General features: G+C 39.8%; 1 protein-coding gene across 1 annotated transcript in view; it reads left to right on the top strand.

The window, feature by feature from the left end:
- The first annotated feature begins 1012 nt into the window (after nucleotides 1-1012).
- The window catches only part of LOC126235290 (RIB43A-like with coiled-coils protein 2), a 148209-nt gene continuing 125785 nt past the window's right edge, over nucleotides 1013-23436 (top strand). Inside the window, exons 1-2 of the mRNA XM_049944016.1 lie at nucleotides 1013-1123; nucleotides 9347-9487. Coding sequence (XP_049799973.1) covers nucleotides 1013-1123; nucleotides 9347-9487 — 252 coding nt within the window. The remainder of the gene's footprint in view (nucleotides 1124-9346; nucleotides 9488-23436) is intronic.

Here is a 23436-nt window from a genome sequence, read left to right as displayed (position 1 = left end):
TAGTCTGCAAATGTTTTGGGCGCAATTTCCAAGAAATGGTGCACTTCGAAATCGCGGCCTCACTACGAGCGATTTGTTTGGAACACTCGACTCTCGAATTGTTGACAAAAGGGACGACAAAGACGAAGGTACTGGAAACACAGTCACCAAAAACGAGAGAATAACAGCACCTTTTTGACTCACAGGAATTTATCAAAGAAATGTGTAATATTACTTACCTTACTCATGAGGCTTATCGCCATCGTGCACAACACCGCGTCTCGTGTTGGCACCATCCCTTTTTCTCCATACCCAGGACACACTTCTGAAACATCTTTTAGAATGGGAGGGCCTCACAGGAGAGAGATTTAGCAGATAGCTGTAAGTTGTGAAAATATAAAAACTGAAATATTTACGTTCACGCGGCGTTCCACTACGCTTACGCGACGTTCCCTTGTCGAAGCAGACAATAATGTCCGTATTTCCCGCTTCGAGAGTCGAGCTTTCGATACATATATATCGCTCGCAGTGTGGCCGCGGCTTCGATGTGCACGGATTCTTGGAAATTACCGTTTTGGGCATCTAACATGGAGGCACCAGCTTCAAAACAACATACAGCGTAAATCTGTAGCGCCATCTCCCCTTGTTTTTACCTCCATTGTTGCGGCCCTTCAAATAACTTCTCTGGTGGTCTGTAGGAGATCAGAAAGTGACCGAATAGGAATAAACCTTACTGGACTTCCAACATACCGACAAAAACTAGCGCTAGAGGCAGATTTAGTCGTGGACTGCAACTGGTGTTTGCACGGGAGAACTGAATTTCACAGATTAAGGAACTATTTAACACGTATTGCATCTGACGCGTTTCCATGACAGCAGCTGTTTATAGCGTGACTGGGATACGTAAACAGACGTCAGAGGGGAGCGCTGTTGTTCGCGTTTCCCGGTTAACCACAGGACAGGTCGTTTTAGCTACTGTAGCGGCATCGCTGTAAATTAGACAAATATATCTTCATAAAATCAACAGTTCAAGATGATGTCGATTCCAGAAGACCCAAAGCTGGCGGCTGCGCGAGAAAGGAAAAGAATGATAGAAGAGGAAAGGAGGGAGCGCATATTCAATGCGAGAAAGAGACTGATTGGCGTAAGTACTATAGGATCTTAATTTTCTTTTATTAATACGTAACCGCATTTCGCTAATCTAATGGCAGGTTATTTACATATGGCGACTATAGTTTTATTAGTAACCCCACAGATTGCCCCCATACATCGATAATGACGATCGGGGAGAAAGCACTTTGATTTTCAGTGGTCATTTTTTACTTCCCACAATTAACAAAGCACTGTCTACTCATCTTTAATTTGCTTGTTGGATCGGTAGAAAACCGAAAACACGATCAACAAATAGCGTTTACCAAACTCTGCGATCAAACACATTGCATTGCAGCACTATCTGTATCACTGTCGGACCTTTTTTTTTATCTTTTTCATGTATTGTACAGGTGTTTCATATACAATATTTACACGGCACTGAGATCACAATGAATATTGATCGTGTTAATATTGTTGTTACAGTAAAATGTGCACTTGTAAATCAGATTTTAGTTTCATGCTCAACAGCCTTTCACAGAAGATCGGTAGTGCCTTATTGCACGCTGGCAATGTCGTGTAAAGCACTGCATGTACACTTCTCTTGTGTCATGCATGACGTCATTATGTCGTGTACACGCTGTATCTAAGACGACAGAGACCGCGTGTCGACTTTCGTGTTCGTTGGAGACGTTAAACTACGGTAGCCATATTTGCAGACGAATTAAGGGAGCAGGTTATTATATTCCTCAACTGGTATATTCACTGCAATTTTGGAAGCTATTGATGTGTTTATTTGCTTTGAATATATGAACGTGCAAAATTTTGGAAAAAAATGAGTTCACAATATGCTTTGTAAATAGTAAATTGAGAGTCAATACCAATAAAGTCACTGTGGCGCAGTCTGTTTGACAAAGTAATGTGCCGGAGGTTCGACGTTCGAAACTAGTTGGGATCAAAAAATTTTTTAATGCGAAAATTGCCTCCAAGTAGCAGCATGCAGCTTGATACAGAGTCGGCGCAAATAACAAATTACCTTCATAAATTATTCATTTGTCGAATTTAAAAGACTCAAATGTCTGACGCCAAAGCATATCCTCCACACTGTCAACCAATTACAAATTTCATTGAAGAACTGCATCTGTGTGTCTGAAGTTGTCCCAGTACTGTTAGTTTATTAGAAGGATTATTGAATCTGACCTCCAAACTGACTTTTGCGATTTTAAATCTCACCAGGGAGAGAGACTGGTGCCGGGTTGACTTTTGCCTTGGGACATCAGGGAAGTCATTAGAAACATCTAATGCTAAATTTAACTTCTCATTTAGTTTCTGTGTACATCATAGGTGCAGCACTTTTACTGCAAAAAGATGACCAAAGAGCTTGTTTCTCAAATATCAGTCTGATGTGACTATACTGTACTGACAATATGTGCAAATGATTTTTTATTTCTGGAAAATGTAAAGTTTTGTTAACATTACTCATTCGATATCCACCACATTTTTAAATTCGCAGGAGTACTTTCATTGCAGTTACCAAATGACGATGAATACTGGATTGGACAATTCTGTTTTTGAGGAAAATAGGATGAAGATATTAAACTAGCTGGAAAAATAATCTATGGCATGTTACGCCCTTCTACATCTATGTGTCGGGTGTCTGGGCGTACTACTTTTCTTAAACACATTGTCATTAGTCATGTCCACAGCTTTTAGGATTGTGATGAGTAATGCTAATAAAACTTTGCATTTTACTGATATGATATGCGTAACTGGTCGACAATATGGAGAATATACTTCGGCGTTAGACTTTTCTGCCTTCAATTTTGACAACTGAATCATTTCTGAAGGCAATTCCGCACTTGCTTTGAGTTTAACGTGGACTTCGCTTCACGTTGCTACTTGGCGGCGATTTTCGCACTAAAAAACTAAAATTAATCATCACATGTATCTAACACAGGACCTCTTTAACCGCATGACTTCATTCAATTGGCTGTGCCACTGTCACGCTGATTCATTGATTTCCAAATTTATCATTTACAAGTCATATTATGAGCTCATTTTTTTCCCAAAAGTTTGCAGATTCACATTTTCAAAAAAAATAAACATCAATAGCTTCCAAAATTTCAGTGAATATACCAGTTGAGTATATAATTAGCTGCTCCTTTAATTCGTCTTAAAAAATAGCTACCACAGTTTAGTGTCTCGAACTATCACTTAAGTCGATACGCGATCTCGGTCGTCTTCGATACAGCGTGGACACATCATAATGACGTCACGTGTGACACCACCAGCGTGAAATAAAACTCACCCCAGGGGATCCCATTACAGCGGCAAACTAAACAACAGTAAATGACAGTTGTTTTCGTTTTTTATCGATGAAATGAAGTGTGAAAATGTCACATACTGTAAGTGCCATTTTTTCACAAAACGTTTTTCAGTATTATTGTGTTCTCGGTACTTTGTTGTCTGTCCCTAGTCTTGTTCCAAGTGTCAGATAATGGAGAAAATTCATTGTCAGATGGCGTATGTCTCCATACCGAGCAGTGTTCCTCTCTCGAGTTCCAAATGCCTTGTGTCAAGGTCCCTCCACCTAGGCTGGGAGTGGTTAGAAGAGTATTTTTGTGCGTTGGGACAAATTTTTGAGGTGCAACAGACATTTTGCGGTTATAGAGACACAAAGAAAGGTAAGCAAGGACTTTGTTCTGCAAGATTTGCTCCAGTTTGTTGAGTCAGATAAAGCTATGAATCCATTCCACTTAAGTCCAGTGCATACAAATGTTTTCTTTGATTTAAAGATGCTGCTGAAACACTGTTACGCAGGCATGTAAGACTTCAGAATGCAGTATGGTCAAAGTCTCACACACTCAATGGCGGCCGTTGTGTAAGAGCATATCAACACCCTGATTTTTGACATCTTGCGGATTTATTGGTTAGTTTTCTTTGAATGCTGTTAAACGTAAGATGTGGTAATTTGAAACGCATGGCACTAAATCTACCGCGCTATGCTACATTGCTACTCCTCTAGACTGCGTGAAACTTGGCATTAAGGTCGCGAGCACACCTTCAGTTGGCGCGCGTTTTAAGCTTTTGCACATGCGCAACTGGCATGACATATTGCCTTAGGGGCCTAATACATACAAATTTGAAACAGAACTTACACGGATCACGGCCTGCACAGCTAGTCCTTACCACTCAACTACATGTTTACGTCAAATCCACCAGGTGGTAGCATACTGCAGCAGACTTTTATCCATGTTCGCTTCGCGTAAATCCCGCTAGACAGTGCCACATTCCCTAGATATGCCAGGTCACTTACTATATAGTAAAATCAGGTCGAACATCAGAGTATGTCGTAGATATACTAATAGGAAAACCTATTTTGCGGGATTCTGAATGAGGTTTTGGATTTTATCATAGAGTAATCCATTTGAGACACTGCGAACCATAAAGCACATCATCGTCGATTGTGAGACAGTAGCAGTTATTTATACTTCTGACATCTGTTGATCGTATGCTGTGTCAAGATAATCTGTGTTGTAGGCCCACAATGTATATATGAACATTCACGAAAAGATCACTGGTTTCTCTCATATTCACTTGTATGTGAGATCGAAGACGGTGTGTTTTTTTGTCCCTATTTACCAGGAAAAGTTATCTGCAAAGGGAATAGGGACAACAAGACCAGATTCGTTGACTGAGAAAGTGATGAAATCGAATAAGTGTGACGAGAAGCGAACATATAAAAAAGAAGTGTATAATAAGCGAAGCTATTGTGTGGGTGCAACATAAAATGTCTGATTTTCAGCACGGAAGCTAATTATTAACTAATACATGTGTTAAGGGTCTTGTACATTTGTCCGAAAAAATAAAAAATCACAAAAACTCTCACTTACACAAAAATGCAAAACAGAGAATAGCGAAAACTAATACTATTTCGTTCTTGCCCTAAACAAAATTCGATAAAAGCGGTTTTCTTTTTTCAGCAAGTTATGGGTATTATTATTACTTACAGTGGATGTAGTTGTATAAATATGTTGATAAGCTTAACTGTTACACAGTAAACAGTTTTTGATGTTGCCATACAACATTTTTTGAAGGAACGCCCCACCATTTGCCTGTTCTATTGTTTATTTAGGTACATCCCAGGTTTCGGCCTTTTATGACATTTTAAAGTATTTGCGAAAAGAAAAAATTTGCATACAATAAGACCACATTAAATTTCTAACATGTAAAATATTTTAAATAATGAATGTAAATTCGTGTATAATTACGAAATATGTACTTACATTTTATGTCTTTAACATATATCGCAGGATACTTAACATGTCAATCTCAAAGTTGGTCATAAATCAAGAAATATTAGCTCCCCACGAAACGCCAGATGTAAAATCACCATCTTGTAACAGATCAGCAAATAATCGTGGGGGCACGTCATATTTAGTAAAGACAGGCTTATGTCGGTAAATTAAAGATGAGCACATGTCCTTAAAAAGTAATGATGGTGGAATCAAAGCGTATAAGTAATAGAACAATGGAATACTAAAATGACAAAGTGTCATAGATATATGACTGTTAGTGTTAAATGTCTTCAGACTATAATTATCTTTGTGGTGGCACTGTGTACCATCATCTTTACAATAAACTTGTATACATCAGATCGTCAACAACTGTTAAGTGAAACAATGAACTTGCTGAAGTGAACCTACATTAAGTTGTTTAAGGAACTTAAGTCTAAAAGGAAGAAACCGAAATAAAGTTCAAGGACAGTGAATCACTTATAAGAATATAGTAAGTGTCTTTGGAAATGGAAATGAAATGGATAATACAAAATACGAAAGTTAACAATAGGAATTAAAAAGCTGGGTTGGAGATGGGGGGGGGGGAGGGGGTAGAGGGATAAATGGATGCTGGCTGAAGATGGATGGGAGAGATGGAGGAATATGCATTGTTAAGCCAAGACGTAAGAAAATTAAGACGGTTAATATTAGATTAGGTAGGTATAGTATTGCTGGGAGGGCGGAGAGCGATGGATGAGAGAATAGGAGAGAGAGCCCAGAAGACACAGGAGAGACGGATGGACGGGAATTGGTGGAGGGTCCAAGGTGTTTGGAAAACATGAGAGTGCAGTCACAGTGAAATATTTATGAAATATAGTAAGAGTAGGCTTATGGAAACGTAAAAATGCATTACCGTCGTATAAAATAGAGTACTTGCCCCTTAGTACGAAAAAGCACCTAATGAAAGCCATTTTAATATTATATGGCATAAATAGATTAGTGTATGTGTACAACCTATCTTAATTACAATAGGTACAGATCTTATTTATTACAAGGATGGTAACTAAGCACATGAAGATGATAGAATTTCCAGCATATACATTAATCTTGGGTACACAACAAGATGACCTCTGGTTCCAATAGCCGGTAATCTGAGCAGCAACCATTAGGTTTGTGACATGTTAATGCTGGTGGCTGTGTTCTGTCTTCGAAGTCACCGTGATGTTATCTGCCAAACTGGGTAATTGAAGATCGCAAGTTGTCTGAGCTGCCCTGACATACCTCAAGACTGAGGGTGGTCAGCTGTTGCTCTGGTGGGCACGTTCTCCGGATCTCTCACTAACTGAAAACATCTGCTACTGGGTTGCCGTGAGACTACCATGACACCAATTGCCAGCCACTACGATGAATGAAAACTGACATACACCTGAAACACCAATCAATGACATGCCCATAACTTCCATCTAAATTCAGTTCGGTTCGACTGGACGACCAGCCTGGTTACAGCTGGTGTTGGTATCAGTGCCTGTGCTGGCAGCTATATATACTACAGTTCGTCCCCAGATCAATTACTAATTTGATAACATATACCTCTTACCATACTGTACAAGCGTAATAAGCAAATTCAAGTTTCTTGCTAACTTCCTATGATCCAATTAAAATTACTTGATAGTTGACGTGACACTTGCCACTGAAGTATTGCCATGTCGGCTGCCGCTCGGTTATAGGCGACACACAGACAAGGCGGGTTACATCGCAGGTGCTGTTAAGAGCCCTGTACATGTCCAGTATTTATTGACAGTACTGGTTCTTCATGTCTTCAATATACTGAAGCGACTCCACCCAGTCAATTATATTGTCAATACTGTTAGTTGGCAACGCTATCTTACAAGCTTAAAATGTCGAACACCAAAAAATAAAGCAGTTACCGCAATTATTTTAGCAATATCTGTAAAAACAATGAAAAGAGAAAATAGGCCCGAGAATGGCTGAAAAAAGGATCGACTTCTCGTGTTTTAATTCACTGAATAATATCATAACCACAGAAACAGCAGACTCCGTGAACAATTTTCGTATATATCGTGCATCTTACGACAAATTATTAATGTTGATGCGTCACAAAATACAGAAGCAGAATTCTTTAATCCGAGAGGCAATCGCAATGGACGAGAGACCGGGTGTAACTGAGATTTCTGGCAACAGGCAAGTCATTCCAGTGCTTGACGTTTAGTCCTGTGGTATCAAAAACACAGTTAACAAAACTGTTATTGAACCCTCGGAGTGAATTATATCTGACGTACAATGATATTTTCAGGTATATGGCACGGTGACCAAACAGCGAGTCATTGGTCCCATCGGATGAGGGAAGGATGGGGAAATAAATCGACCATTCCCTTTCAAGGCAACCATCGCTGAATTTGCCAGAAGCGATTTAGGGAAATCACAGAAACCTTACTCGGGATGGCCGGACGCGGGGTTGAACCGTCGTTCTCCTGAATGTGACTCCAGAGCGCTAACCACTGCGCCACCTCGCTCAGTACCTTTGCCAGTGTGGAGTACCATACCCTCTCCTTTGCCGTCACTCCGACCTTTCATAACAGTATGACCCTCATTCACCCATTTTTCATCGCTCCAAACAATGTCCCCCAAATTACTGTCTTTATTTGTGCCCTTTCTTTCGGTCAACATTTTACGGGCTGAAATATTTTCGTATTTAAAACCGAAACTCTGCAGAACGGACGATTTGCTGCATCATAAAGTTTGCCCTCACGCAATGTTCTAAAAGTTAGCATATGTACACCGATATCTATTGTGATAATAATTATATATATGACGCCGAATCGCTTCTTGTGCGAAAGGATCCAGATTTGTTACGCGTTTCTGAATAGTCGTCTTCTTGCCTGGCGAATGAAGAAAAAAGGGCCCTGCTTCACTTCATTTCTTCTTGTAGTTTTTTTGACCCGTACAAAGTACGGTCGTTTCATTAATCTTAACCGCGGCTGCGATTTGAGTGACTATTTTGGAAACCGATAAAACAGACAAGTCTCCTCATTTTCCGGCTTCCTCTCAAAATATTCCCACACAATGCGCACGAGTTGTCGCGATTGTCCTTGAAATACCATTCATTGCCCGCTTACTTTCCTGGATTGGATTGGATTGTTTAGGGGAAGAGACCAAACAGCGAGGTCATCGGTCTCATCGGATTAGGGAAGGACTGGGAAGGAAGTCGGCCGTGCCCTTTCAAAGGAACCATCCCGGCATTTGCCTGGAGCGATTTAGGGAAATCACGGAAAACCTGAATCTAGATGGCCGAACGCAGGATTGAACCGTCGTCCTCCCGAATGCGAGTCCAGTCTGCTAACCACTGCGCCACCTCGCTCGGTGCTTACTTTCCGGATCTGTTTGCATCCCGAATCTCGGTTCTGTCCCTTTTCTTTCGCATTTCGTCAGATACGACAGCCACGCCAAAAACAGCACATCCACAACGATGGTAACGAAATACGCACGTTTCTTACCACTAGCCAGCCATACAATGGAAGTGGACTTGACCGTTTCTTGTGTCAGTTTGGCAACGGCAGGCGGTTCAGGCGTAACGCTGAGCGCTCTGATTGGAGGAAAACCACGTCCAGTTGGTTCAAATGGCTCTGAGCACTATGGGACTTAACATCTGAGGTCATCAGTCCCCTAGAACTTAGAACTACTTAAACCTAACTAACCTAAGGACATCACACACATCCATGCCCGAGGCAGGATTCGAACCCGCGACCGTCGTGGTCGCGCGGTTCCAGACTGGAGAGCCTAGAACCGCTCGGCCACACCGGCCGGCCCACCTCCAGTGTGTGAAGTGTCAGCTGTCAAGTAATTTTAATTAGATTATAGTGTTGCTAATTTTAATAGCCAGAAGCGTTCTCGGTTTTTCCTACTAAGGGAAATCCTTTCGATTTCTTCACAAGGCACTTGTGAAGAAGAGAGTCCTGATTGTTTTGGTGTGGTGCCACCAGATTGATGAGGAGGCTTTGGAGAAGCAACTGGCTGAGATGAAGGAGCGCAGAGAGGCGGAGAAGAGGGAGAAGGAGGCGTTCGAGCGTCAGTGCCTCCACCATGCCCAGGTTGGAATGCTCATCGAGAGGAACATCGAAAGGGTAAGTACCACGGCAGAGTCCTCATTTTACTGGCTTGCTGCCACATCTGGCATAGAGCAAGACAATATTCTTTTTAAATTCTTTGCGGCTGTGTTTACATTAGTCACCCACCAGCTTACTACAGTTGGAGATACAAACGATGGCGGTCTAGTTTAGGCTCGTTCTGCGTGTCCACGTCACGCATTCTTCAACAGCAAATGAGCGTTCTTTTGTGAATTTCGTACCCAGTGCGAGCATTAAACGTGATCGTAGCGAATCATATGGCCAACTTTAATTCCATTTGTTGCGAGTTGGCATGGCTGATGGTGGTAGTAAACGGAAAGTTTACACAAGCAAGTGAGAAACATGATTTGCAGAAAACGCGCTTACATCAAGCGTATACGCGTACCGCAACTGTCACTTGGAAACGGCAGCAATGCAATCCCCATCCGTTTCTCGACCTGCGCGGACCGCCATCGTTCGTGAATCGGACTATAGAGGCTACAACAGATCGTGCAAGACATGATTCCAGCTACTATACTCTGTTCACAGTTACTGTAGCACTGACAGCTACGTCAGTAGCGGGCTAATGTTGACGCGGGAAGCACGGCACACATTCAGCCAACCCCACGAGACGTGTAGCCACAGCAAACGCACACAGTTGTCCTTCCTTCACCGTTGAAGTGTGTTAGAGATGTTGCTTTATTAGTTGTTACTTTCGTTGGTTGTTTGATAATAACAGATTAAATTAAACTTAGCGACCTGTTCTTACAACGAACCAAACGGGCGACGCGCGACTGGAGTATTACGTAACAGCAATTAACTCGTGTCAGAAATCTCTTATAGAGATCGAGTTTGAAGCAAATGGAAATATGATTTTTTCTTAAGATTTTGTATACATAATGTGTCACCTACTTTCAATAACAAAAAGGTTTTTCTCTGGTCCAAAATTCGGTAATGTCATCAGGAAATATATTTTCGCAAACTTTCCATATATGCTCTTGTTGCTGTAAATAAAACCAAAATGAAGACATAGCGAAGCTCCTTCAGAACACCTAGCTTGCAGTTCCATCTTTGTACATTGAATAGTTCGTAAGATCACCGGTGGTAGCTGGTGATTATGCGCAAATGTGCTACAGCACACTGTAAATATCGCACTAAAACTATCTCGTTTCTCTTCGCATACAAGCCGGAAGTCGCACTAACATTACGTTATTTCTCTCTGAATGTGAGCCGGTGCAGTAAAATCACATTAGTTCTCTATGAATGCAGGCTGGTATACAAATAGAATGGATGAAAACGTGTTTCGCAGCGCTCTTTCCGTGATAACTGGATACCATTGGCGAAAGTTGTTCCCACGCTACAAACAACCCGAAGAAGGAACGCAGCGGCGTGTTTTCGACTCCGCATGCTATATAATATGACGTCATCCCTGCCGGCGACCGCCGGCTTAGCTGGCTAGTAACGTGCTTGTCTCCCATGCAGATGGCCCGTGGTCGCATCGCTTCACGGCCGAGTTCGAGATTTTCTCCGCTCGTGGACTGGGTGTTGTGTTGTCATCATCATTTCATCCTCATCAGCTACACGCAAGTAGCCCAATGTGAGGTCAACTGAAATAAGACTTGCACTTGGCGGACGAACTTGCCCGGATGGGGCCTCCCGGCCAACATTGCCATCCGCTCATTTTATTTTTTTTTTTATCTCTGCCGGCACTGAGGGTGCTACGTTGCTCCCAATACCAGGAGAGTATTTTTCTTTTAACATTGCATGAAAGTACTGTGCGAGCGTGGAGTATGAGGGTTATTAGAGGAGAAACTGACATATTGCTGCCATAGCCCAGTGGGCAAGTGCACCAACTGGCAGTTTGTCAGACGCAGCTTGATTCCCATTTCTACCATGAGGTTTTTTTTTTATTTTATTTTTTTCTTCCTTGCAGTGTTAAACTATTAAGTATATAATTCAAACCACTTGACTGCTACAGACATGCTCTCTACATTATGAGTCCGTCTTTGTTGTCATAGTGCTGCTCGCCTAATGCTGCTACCTCTGCTGAGAGACATCATCCCGGCAGCTTTGAAATACTTAGCATACTATTTTAAGAAAACTGTTCAATGAAAAAAACTGATTTTTGCATGACTAGCAGTTTGAAATCTGCCCTCGATAAAAGACTGAATTTCTTTTCGTTATTCTTCATAGATACAGTGCTGCACTAAATTCTGTAAAGCACTGCACGAAATTTTAAAGAGTTTGCAGAGGTAAAAACGCATTGGGTAAAATTTGTGTATGGTTAATTTTAGCTCATACTTTGCTGTGTATGAAATGTTGATAAGATACCGAAATTTTATTTAAAATTAGAGCAGAACGATATTTGATTTTGAGTTCTAGAGTATGTCCATTTGACAGTCATGCGCGGTGTGCCCAGTTCTGCCCATGCAAACTTGCAGGTGCTATGACATAATTATCATCCGATTTCAAGAATACTATTAGACCAAAAAAATGTATTTTTGCACTTCTTACAGTGTGATTTCCTGATTCGATAAGGGGCTGGATTTCTTTTCATTGCTCGCCATAGTTGCTGTACTGCATCAAATAAAGTAAAGCATTCCACAAAACTTTCAAAAGTCTACAGAAGTGAAAACGCATCGCATACACCTTGCATATGGTTGATTTTAGCCTATACATTGCTGTGTTTGAAATATAGGTAAGATATGGAAATATTATTTAGAATTGAATGGAGAACGATATCGTATTTCGTTCTTGAGTTGTTGGTTCCTATATCTGGCGGACGGAGTTGTGCGACGCACCCATTTCCTACACTGCACGCCGGGAATAATGTAGTCATAACAATGGTCATATTTCATAAACGGTTCAAGATACCGAAACGAGGACTTTTGCAAATGACAGCACATAAAGAGGCACGTGAAACTTTTTTATTCACCAAGGTATGAAAGTAACTCATTCACAGCAGTGAGAGGTTCGATGGAGGCTGTAAACACATCACTAGCACGTAAGTTCTCTAAAGATCAACGTGCCGAGTATGCGTGATTTTGGAGCAGTAGTTCAAGTCTGAGTCCCATAGCCTATTGTTCAAACAAACCAACTGCCAATATCGTAGCTTCGGTTCGATTTATTTTCTCCATTGTATTTGATTTCTCACAGTGTTAAGCAATTAATTATACAATTAATATATTCCATTTAGTTATGACTACTACCCTTGTTAGTCAAGTGGCTGTAGGTCCCCACAGTTCAGTACACTGGTAAAATTTTGCAGGTGCCGCCACAGAAGATGATGTGTGTGTTATGCGCGCTGAGTGGAAACACATGCTCCCGTTGAAGTGTCAGTACTAAAGTAATTCTGAACAGAGTGCAGTGGTGTACAGCAAAAACTGCTTTACTCGAAGGCTCGGCTAGTTTTGCCTTTCTTTCCTGATTGCTGTTACAATATTTAGAATTACGACGAACAAAATGTTTCATAGCTTATTAACTACTGCTAACATTAATTTTAATCTTACGATTAGCAGTAAACTACACACTGCATTTGGATTAAATGCTCACTGACATTTGCAAACGTTCCGACGCCAAAAAGGAAACATAGGCCTGAAATTAACGTTGGCGTGTACAGCAACAGGCAAATGTTGTGCATCACAGTATTGTACACTATTTATCGTTGTAAGAATGCGCTACGGTTCGATTCCCAATGTACTTCAGTCGCAGCTCCTGACTGTGGAATCAGAAAGGGTATACGTATTCCCTGAAGAATCTAGCTTGGCGCAGGTAGGAGTCCACAAAAGATGAATAGTGGTTCCCAAGCCAAATGGATAACATGTTCAGGAATGTTCATTCGCACTCCTCAGTGCTGCCGTTCACCTCGCGCCCGCTGCCAGAAAACATGCACATTAGCGATATTAAGATCCGCGATATAAAGTACGCTACGTATTGTACCGCAGATTCACTCGAAAACATTTATTAACAGGCTTAGATTAATTCTTTGCACTGTTACACTATTACATCAATGCAAATAAGAATCGCCAACCTCTCTCCGACCCGCAAGACAGGTCTAGACTCCTCACTACTCCAAAGTAGTAATTAAAACCCCGTACCCATCGACTTACATTCAGAAAAATTCCAAGATCCGAAACGGGTAAAAGTTTATATACTGCCTCTAGCTGGCGCTTAACCACTTCCGCTGATAATTTCTACAAAAACAAAACAAGAAATACTAGGTGTGCTGAAAAGTAATGCCTCTGAATTTTTAATGTTGAAAGGTGGCTACACTGAGCCACAGCGCCAGAGATCGCGCTAGAGAGTATTGTTCCGCCGCCTCCACTGGCAGTGATTATTGAGATGTCGTAGTGGGCAGTGCTTGGGGAGAGCTCGTAGTAGTCAGTGCTTGTTAAGAACTCGTAGCAGAGAGTGTTTGTTGAGATGTGCTAGTAGGGAGTGCTTGCTGAGATGTGATACTGAAAAGTTCTTGTTGAGATGTGGTAATAGCGAGTCGGTGTGGAGATATATTGTAATGATTAGAGTGATTTTGGTCAATATATGAAGGTAACGAAACTTGATTTATTTTTCATTATTTAATGTCGTAAATAATGCTTCATTACAGCTTCAGTCAACAAAGCATCTGGCTTGTGTTCTGGGATTAGAGTGTAATTCTGGTTTTCTTGAGTAATTATGGTATTTTTATTTTCTTTAATTAATTCAGTATAAATGATATTTAAAATTTATTGTGTTATTGAAGAAGAACCGTGCCAGATGCGTACGTTGAGTCATACTTCCACACACAGAACAGTTACACTTGTGCTTTGGTTTCGTAGGTTTTATAGTTGCTGGGGACTTAATTAATTAATTGTGTTAATGAAAATTTCCATTTCATTCTTGTTATTGTTCTATGCAGTCAGATAGCGTAATAATACTAGTCAGGGCCAACCGTTACGAGACTTCGTAACCGAACAGACAGCTACTAAATCAAAACAAAAAATTAAAATTATTTGCATTCTATTTTAATTAAGCCCCCATGCACGTGGCGACCGCTGCTTCGGATCGTCCCTTGGAATTCTTCTGATTGTAAAAATAGTAGACAGTAGTATTGTTGTAGTAATTTGTAGTTTAGTAATTGTAGTCTATTTGCATGAGTAGATTTGGTAATTGTCATTCTTTTAATGGTATATTGGCAGAATTTAATTTTCATTGTCTTGTCTACGGGTTTGACAATTAGTGCAATTATTTCAATTGTTCGATTAATCGTGTTTGAGGGAAACATTTCGTGTGAATGGTATTGTTGGAGATAAAGTGTCATTGTGTGTAATTTTCATATAGTGACGAGTTTTGTATGTTTTGTAAATGATTACGCGATCGATGAAAAAGGCAAAAATGATGGATAGTGAGAATGACGAAATTGTTGACATGGCGAACTCGCCAACACAGGACAACAGTATGATGGATAATGAAGTGGAAAACAATGTAATAAGTCGCGAAAGTAATCCGGAAACAGTTCAAAATTTTTCACAATCGAAAAATTTTCAGAATACGAGATTAACGACAGAAGAGATGCAGCAGTTAATGAGTGCAATATTAAATTTGGGATCTGAATTAAAAACAGTGACAACACGGTTAGACTTACAAAGGGGAACAATGGAAACATGGTTAGACTCACTGGGATCACAAATGGGAACAATGGAAACACGGTTAGACTCACAAATAGGAACAATCAAAACCGAGATGGGAACTTTGGGATCTGAATTAAATACTGATATGGGAACACTGGAAACACGGCTAGATTCACGAATAGGGACATGTTTCAAAAACATGAAAGATGAATTAAAGAAAGAAATCAGAGAAGAAGTACAACCGATTTTGAATTCTCACAATAATAGATTAATTGCAGTAGAGATTAGACAAAGGGAACAAGATAGAGAACAGGAAGAAAGAGATCGCGTGATAGTACAAAAATTTTCAGAGTTAAATTTACAACGTGCACATGATAAGGAAGAAATATTTGAGAGAATCGAGGAATCCGTACCAAATGACTTAACGCAACAGTGTGAACAGTTAACTACTAAATGTGACAATACCGAAACCCGAGTCGCGACACTTACGGAAGACGTAAACTTATCGGAAAGAGTTGAGGAAATTTCAGATAAATTGACAAATCTTAGTTTAAATGGGGACAGAGATTCGGATGATACAGCTCCATTACCATTTGCTGAAACCGAAGAGTACCAGAACATAAATAAGCATGTTGAAATTCAGGGAAAATTTAATGTTCGCGTTAAAAGGGAATTTGAGGCATTACGAAAGCAAGTCAAACATATTGAAGGCGAAATCGTAGGAAAAGACAGCAGAAGAAATTTGGAATCACAGATAGCAGAGGGCTTTGAAGAAAATAATTTATTTCATTTATGGGATGCAACAAGAGAGCGCCAGGCGCGCGAACTTGACAATAATCGACGTTGGGACTGGGACAGACGCGGTAGGTCTTTGTCGCCACGAGGCGAAAACTTTGACTATAAACACTTTTTGACTGTCCGGAAATTTCAGATCTTTCGTAATTCTAAGAATGACATACATCCATGTTCATGGCTTGATCAATTTACGTACGCACTTCCGCCAAATTTGCCACTAAGTCACAAACTGAAATTTATGTGCAGCTATTAATGTCCTCAGGGGATTCACTACACTAAGTGAATATGTGCCGTAGCGAGCATTGGGCCCCGAGCTGTAGTGGTGCTATTTCCCTTTTAGTTTTCTGCACCGCTGCCTACTCTTTCACTATTCTTTGCATCTATAAAAACAATTCTTCCACTATCCATCTATCTAGACAGTAGGTAAAAAATAACCGGATTTGACTGTTTTACCCAAAAGTGACTTTGGAAATTAACGTTTGGACTTACTATATTTTCTGCAGCATTCATTCGTAGTTTAAACGAAATCTTACCTGTTTATCTTCGTGACAATATTACTTCATATGTTGACGATATTCTTATTGCTAAACGTTCTTGGAGTGAGCACAACAAAATTTTGGATTACTTATTACGTATTTTTGCAAGAGTTGCCATTACAGTGAACTTAGAAAAATCTGAATTTGGTCGATCTCAGGTGAAATTTCTCGGTCACATTCTTTCTACAGAAGGTATTCTTCCTGATTCAGAGAAACTAGATGCTATTCGTAATTATGCTGTTCCTTCCACAAAACGTGATGTTCGTAGTTTCCTTGGTGTATGTAATTTTCTTAGACGCTTTGTTAGATTGGATGATTTGGCCACACCTCGTTTACACATTTCAGTTATGCACACTTTGGTCCCAGAAAATGCTTTCATAAATTACGAGAAAATTGCTACTTCAGTAATATGGAAAAACGTATTCGATCTGTTCTTGCCAAATGCAAATTATGTCAATAGGCTAAGCCACCAACGATGTCTCACAGAGCACCGTTGTTTCCTATCATTCCAGCGAAATTAAAGGACATGGCTGCAGTCGATTTGTTCGGCCCAGTGGTTCGTTCTACTAATGGTTTTGCGTACATTTTCGTAGCAGTGGAATTGACATCAAAATATGTGTGTTTTACACCTTTACGCAAAGCAACAGCTCGTTCAGTATCTAATGCTTTCATCAAACATTTTCTTAAAGAAGTTGGTCATGTTGATAAGGTTATATCAGATAATGGATCACAGTTTCGCTCTAAAATTTGGCTTCGTACTCTACGGCGTCGTAAGATTAAACCAATTTTTATTTCACTTTTTCACCCTCAATCTAATGCTTCAGAGAGATGGATGAAGGAAATCAATAAATTGTGCCGTCTTTATTGTCATCAGAATCACAGAACTTGGGATCAGTATCTTCATATTTTTCAAAACATTCTGAATGAACTTCCTAGTGACTCAACTTCTTTACCGCCTCTATTGATATTAAAAAATAAAAGTACCAACAAATCGCATTTCTGAAATTGTTCCTTTTCCGCCTTCACGGAAACTGCGGCATTCTGAAGTTGTCAACCTGGCTCTACGAAATATTGCGTCTGCGGCTGCAAGAAGAGAGAAATCAGCTAAACGTCCTGGTCGTTTAAAAACTTTGTCAGTTGGTCAAAAGGTATTAATTAAGTCCCACCGTTTGTCTCACAAAGGAAAAGGCTTGTGTCGCAAATTTTTTCTGCTTTATAACGGTCCATATAGAGTTCGCAAAATCATTCATGATAACACTGTTGAAGTAGAAACTCTTAAATCTCGGCGCTCTAAGGGAATACATCATATATCGAACGTAAAAAATTTTGTGGAATGACATACTTTAGAGAAACTAACAGCTACATGTAAACATGCGGAGAATACAAGGATACCGCGCTGTGTTTTGGCGGCGGCACATACTCAAAGCAACAGTCAGTCTGCGCGCCGCACAAGGCAGTCGTTGACCGCAAACAATCACCTTCTACGTCACGCGTCTACAGCTGATCGAGCGCTCAGTGCGAATGCACTGACAGACGTAAACAAATACACAGTCTAATTTCTCCGACTAAATTCTGTATAAAGCTATGGTGAGTTTATAAATTATGTTATTAACGTTCAGTATTTTTCAGGATACGGTTGTGTAAAATATTTAGACCTTCAGGTAAATTCTGTGTGTGTCCGACTTTAAGACGACTTGCTATGGAGAAAATTTCATGAAGAATGTAATTTCGAAGAAAAAAGTAATAAACTAAAAAAAGGTAACTGTTAATTGAGTTTATTTTTCAGGTAACATATTTCCACTTAGGTACGTACTTTAGACGTAATTTGCTGCTCGCGATTACGTGATTCATACTTTGTGCTTACTTCATGTTCCATGAATTTACTTGTGAAGCGACGTGCTTGTGTACATTTACTGATTTTGACAATTATTGATTAATGAACAGTGTTATTACTTGTGTATATTATGCATCGCTTGGCTGCAATGCCTTTTCACTGATGTCATATTTTTTTATTATGTGCCTGCTGTGCTTATTTATTTAAATTGTAATTGTCAACTGATTAATTGTGCTGACTGTGGTTATGTATGTAAGTTATACTTGTGATTTATCTGCTTGCGCCTTCATGTTTACTTATTAAGATTACATATGAACATTTATTTGCTTATGCTAATATGATGCTAATAACCTGTTTATTACGTAAGATATATGTTTGCTGCTGTGCGTATGGATTGCATATTTACACATTTCTGTTTTGTTGTCATAACTACTCTTCAATTTAGAATATAGCAATGCTGATATACTGTGTACGAACATATAGTTTAGGTTACACTGTGGTATTAATTATAGATTGTTTGCTTGGCAGAGCCTTGTTGTAGGAATTGTGCTGCATCCACTTGTTGACATTCTGTTCTCTACTGGTATATTGTCGCGCTGTTGCATGTTTTGCTTACGCTCAGTGCCTTATATTATAAGATAAGAAAATGAACTGCTATAATTCGACGAACGACATTAGTACGAGAAACTTCATAGAAGTCACATGATCTGGAGGTTTTAAGATAAGAAAATGAACTGCTATAATTCGACGAACGACATTAGTACAAGAAACTTCATAGAAGTCACATGAGCTGAGGTTTTATGGAAGGCTGTATAAATTTATGCTAATAGGAAGGAAGCTAACGACATGACATACCAACACTAGGTTTAGACCATTGACAGTTATTACACTGCATTTTTCGTGAGTAATTGAAATAGGAAGTGACACTTGACACAAGAAATACTCCACATGTTTGCTTCTGTTTCCCATAATTTTTGAAGTGGTGTACACACTGAAATATCACGATCAGTAACACTTCGTAATCGTACTTAATTACTGAGAGTTATTCGAACTAAGTCTGTTAGAGGTCATGTACGCATTTCTTTTATTTAATGATGGACAAGGTAAACAAAATGTATCTTATAATTTATAATGAGTAGCAGATTTGGATCAGATGGATTACACGAGAGGTTGTGTGTTGACATTGTGTCTTCGGATTGTATGAGATGATGAATTGAGGTTTGCATTAGGATTTTGTCTGCACTTGTTCGAGGAGACTGACTAGAGGAAAGAGTTGTTATGGAAGTGAAATGATATTGGCAATGAGGTTATATATATCGACGTACTGAAGAGGTATGATTGAGGTATTGAGATTATGTGAAGTTGATGATTATTGGAGTTTTCGTGGACAAGAGGTAAGGTAAATGATATTGATGATCGACGTATTGAAGAGGTATTATTGAAGTATTGAGATTATGTGATGCTGATGATTATTGGAGTTTTGGTGGATAAGAGGTGAAGTAAGTGAGGAGCATATTTTTCATATTTTTTTTTTTTTGGTTCTATATGGAACAAGGAGGATAAAGATTGCAGACTAGAACACTCAAGTAGAAAGAAGATTGTCTACACACACACTTTGTTAAATCACTAAGCAGTATATACTTTTTTTTGGAGAGAGGAAGTAATTGCATATCTTGGCTCACTGACAGTTGTTCAGCAACCGTACAATTTGATCTGGCTTGGCAAACATTGGTCTTGACATGATGACTATGACGCTGACTAACTATTATTGACTGTTATACATTGCTGCCACTACTACTTGATACACATGATGAACATAAAATTTTGACAGAATTGCATTTACACAGCTAACACTATTCAATTACACAGTAGCACTAATGTGGATGAAAGATGAGTGAGTGTTTTTTATGTGTTTTCCTTTCCCTATCCCAAATTGGTACCAACCTATCTCCTAAATATTATTTTACTTGTTGTTGTGGGTTGCACTGACACCCATAAATATTATAGGTTTACTGTTATTTGTGTATTGTAATTGTTAATAGGACAATTATCTGATATCATTTGTGTGTTTGTTATGATTTGTATGTTTAGTGTAAAAGCATTTGTATGTGTATTCAAACTATTGTTCATGCCTGAACTGTCTGATTAGTGATGGTGCTGCATTTTTCAACATGATGTGTGACACTAGGACATGTTTAATTTCTGCTGATGAACTGTGTGATTAGTGATAGGGAATATTATGGACTGTTATTTGCACTTTTTCTACATGATTGGTGCCACTAGGACATGTTTAATTTCTGCTGATGAACAGTGTGATTAGTGATAGTGAATTTTATGGACTGCGGTCAGCACCTGGTCAACATAACTGGGTGCCACTGATGGACTGCTTCTACTGAAAAGATGTCACCTGTTGGTGTCTGCACCTGCTCAACATTGCTGGTGCCACTAATGGAACTGCTTATACTGAAATGGTGTTACTTGTTGATGTCTGCACCTGCTCAACATTGCTGGGTGCCACTGATGGACTGCTTCTACTGAAAAGATGTCACCTGTTGATGTCTGCACCTGCTCAACATTGCTGGGTGCCACTGATGGACTGCTTCTACTGAAATGGTGTTACTTGTTGGTATCTGCACCTGCTCAACATTGATGGTGCCACTAATGGAACTGCTTATACTGAAATGGTGCTACTTGTTGATGTCTGCACCTGCTCAACATTGCTGGGTGCCACTGATGGACTGCTTCTACTGAAAAGATGTCACCTGTTGATGTCTGCACCTGCTCAACATTGCTGGGTGCCACTGATGGACTGCTTCTACTGAAAAGATGTCACCTGTTGGTGTCTGCACCTGCTCAACATTGCTGGGTGCCACTGATGGACTGCTTCTACCGAAATGATGTCACATGTTGCTGTTTGCACCTGCTCAACATTGCTGGTGCCACTAATGGAACTGCTTATACTGAAAAGATGTTACTTGTGGGTGTCTGCACCTGCTCAACATTACTGGGTGCCACTGATGGACTGTTTCTACTGAAAAGATGTTACTTGTGGGTGTCTGCACCTGTTCAACATTACTGGGTGCAACTGATGGGACTGCTTCTAGTGAAGATGTCACTTGTTGGTATTTGCACCTGTTGACCATTGCTGGGTGCTACTGCTGGAACTGTCAACTACTTGTTTCTTGGGCTATGGAAAGCGTTTATGTGAATATTTGTATAAACTGATTTTTTGTGTATTACTGTTGTGAAAAGTTATGAGACTCTTACCTGCACATATTCGTCATTGCTGACGCTATTGATTGAACTGTTTAACCACATAATACTTGTGTAAACTATTATGTAAAATCACATGTATGAAAGAATTTGTATTGCTTACTGTATTTTATATATTAGGTTATTGAAAGGTCAGTGCAAAGCCAAAATTTTATCTAGTTATATGATATTTACGCATTAATATTATCTTTTATTTTTGTCTGTATTTTTTTTTGACGAATTTGGTGGTATTTTCACCACCAATGCTGGCAAAAATACCATCAAATTCTAGCCGTGGAGGAAGGGCATATGAAAGGTGGCTACACTGAGCCACAGCGCCAGAGATCGCGCTAGAGAGTATTGTTCCGCCGCCTCCACTGGCAGTGATTATTGAGATGTCGTAGTGGGTAGTGCTTGGGGAGAGCTCGTGGTAGTCAGTGCTTGTTAAGAACTCGTAGCAGAGAGTGTTTGTTGAGATGTGCTAGTAGGGAGTGCTTGCTGAGATGTGATACTGAAAAGTTCTTGTTGAGATGTGGTAATAGCGAGTCGGTGTGGAGATATATTGTAATGATTAGAGTGATTTTGGTCAATATATGAAGGTAACGAAACTTGATTTATTTTTCATTATTTAATGTCGTAAATAATGCTTCATTACAGCTTCAGTCAACAAAGCATCTGGCTTGTGTTCTGGGATTAGAGTGTAATTCTGGTTTTCTTGAGTAATTATGGTATTTTTATTTTCTTTAATTAATTCAGTATAAATGATATTTAAAATTTATTGTGTTATTGAAGAAGAACCGTGCCAGATGCGTACGTTGAGTCATACTTCCACACACAGAACAGTTACACTTGTGCTTTGGTTTCGTAGGTTTTATAGTTGCTGGGGACTTAATTAATTAATTGTGTTAATGAAAATTTCCATTTCATTCTTGTTATTGTTCTATGCAGTCAGATAGCGTAATAATACTAGTCAGGGCCAACCGTTACGAGACTTCGTAACCGAACAGACAGCTACTAAATCAAAACAAAAAATTAAAATTATTTGCATTCTATTTTAATTAAGCCCCCATGCAATGTGGAAGCTCTTTAAGTTTTTCTTCAAATAAAATGAACGTTATTAACATTATATGTCTCTATTCTTTGTTATTTACATATTTGTAGCCGTCTGCCGCTAGAGAGCTCCGAACTGTAGCGAGTTACATGGCGGTGTGTAACGCAACTATGTTGGTGTGTGAGGAACAGTGTGCTGTAACCGAGTTTCGAATTCGAAGAGTTGTTCCAAACATGGAGCACCGTCTCCTTCAGCATGACAACAACAGACCACACACATGTTCTGGTACATCTGCAACAATCCGACGCCTTGGGCTCACTATCATCCATCATCCTGTGTACAGTCCCGACTTGGCCCCATCCGATATTCATCTGTTGCCAAAACTTCCACATCTACATCTACATGAAATACTCTGCAAATCACACTTATGTGCCTGGCAGAGGGTTCATCGAACCACCTTCACAATAATTCTCTATTATTGTACTCCCAAACTGTGCACGAAAAAACGAACACCTATACCTTCCTGTGCGAGCCCTGATTTCCCTTATTTTATTATGATGATCGTTCCTCCCTATGCAGGACGGCGTCAACAAAATATTTTCGGGTTCGGAGAAGAAATTTGGTGATTTAAATTTCGTCAGAAGATTTTGCAACAGCGGAAAACGCCTTTGTTTTAATGGTGTCCACCCCAAGTCATGTATCATGTCTGTAACACTCTCACGCCTATTTCGCGATAATACAGGGTGGAGCAGAGGTAACGCATGTTTTTTGAACCGCTAGTACGCGGCGACGAGAGGGGGTATTGACCTTGAATCAGTGTTGGCAGACTGCCCATACAGTGCAGTTCCAGTCGCTATGGAGCATTGGAGCGTAAAGCATCGAGTGTTCGTTGT

Source organism: Schistocerca nitens, chromosome 2, assembly GCF_023898315.1.
Source record: "Schistocerca nitens isolate TAMUIC-IGC-003100 chromosome 2, iqSchNite1.1, whole genome shotgun sequence".
In the NCBI taxonomy this organism is placed as follows: domain Eukaryota; kingdom Metazoa; phylum Arthropoda; class Insecta; order Orthoptera; family Acrididae; genus Schistocerca; species Schistocerca nitens.
Note: the sequence above shows the minus strand (reverse complement) of the source record. Positions and strands in the feature narration are given on the sequence as shown.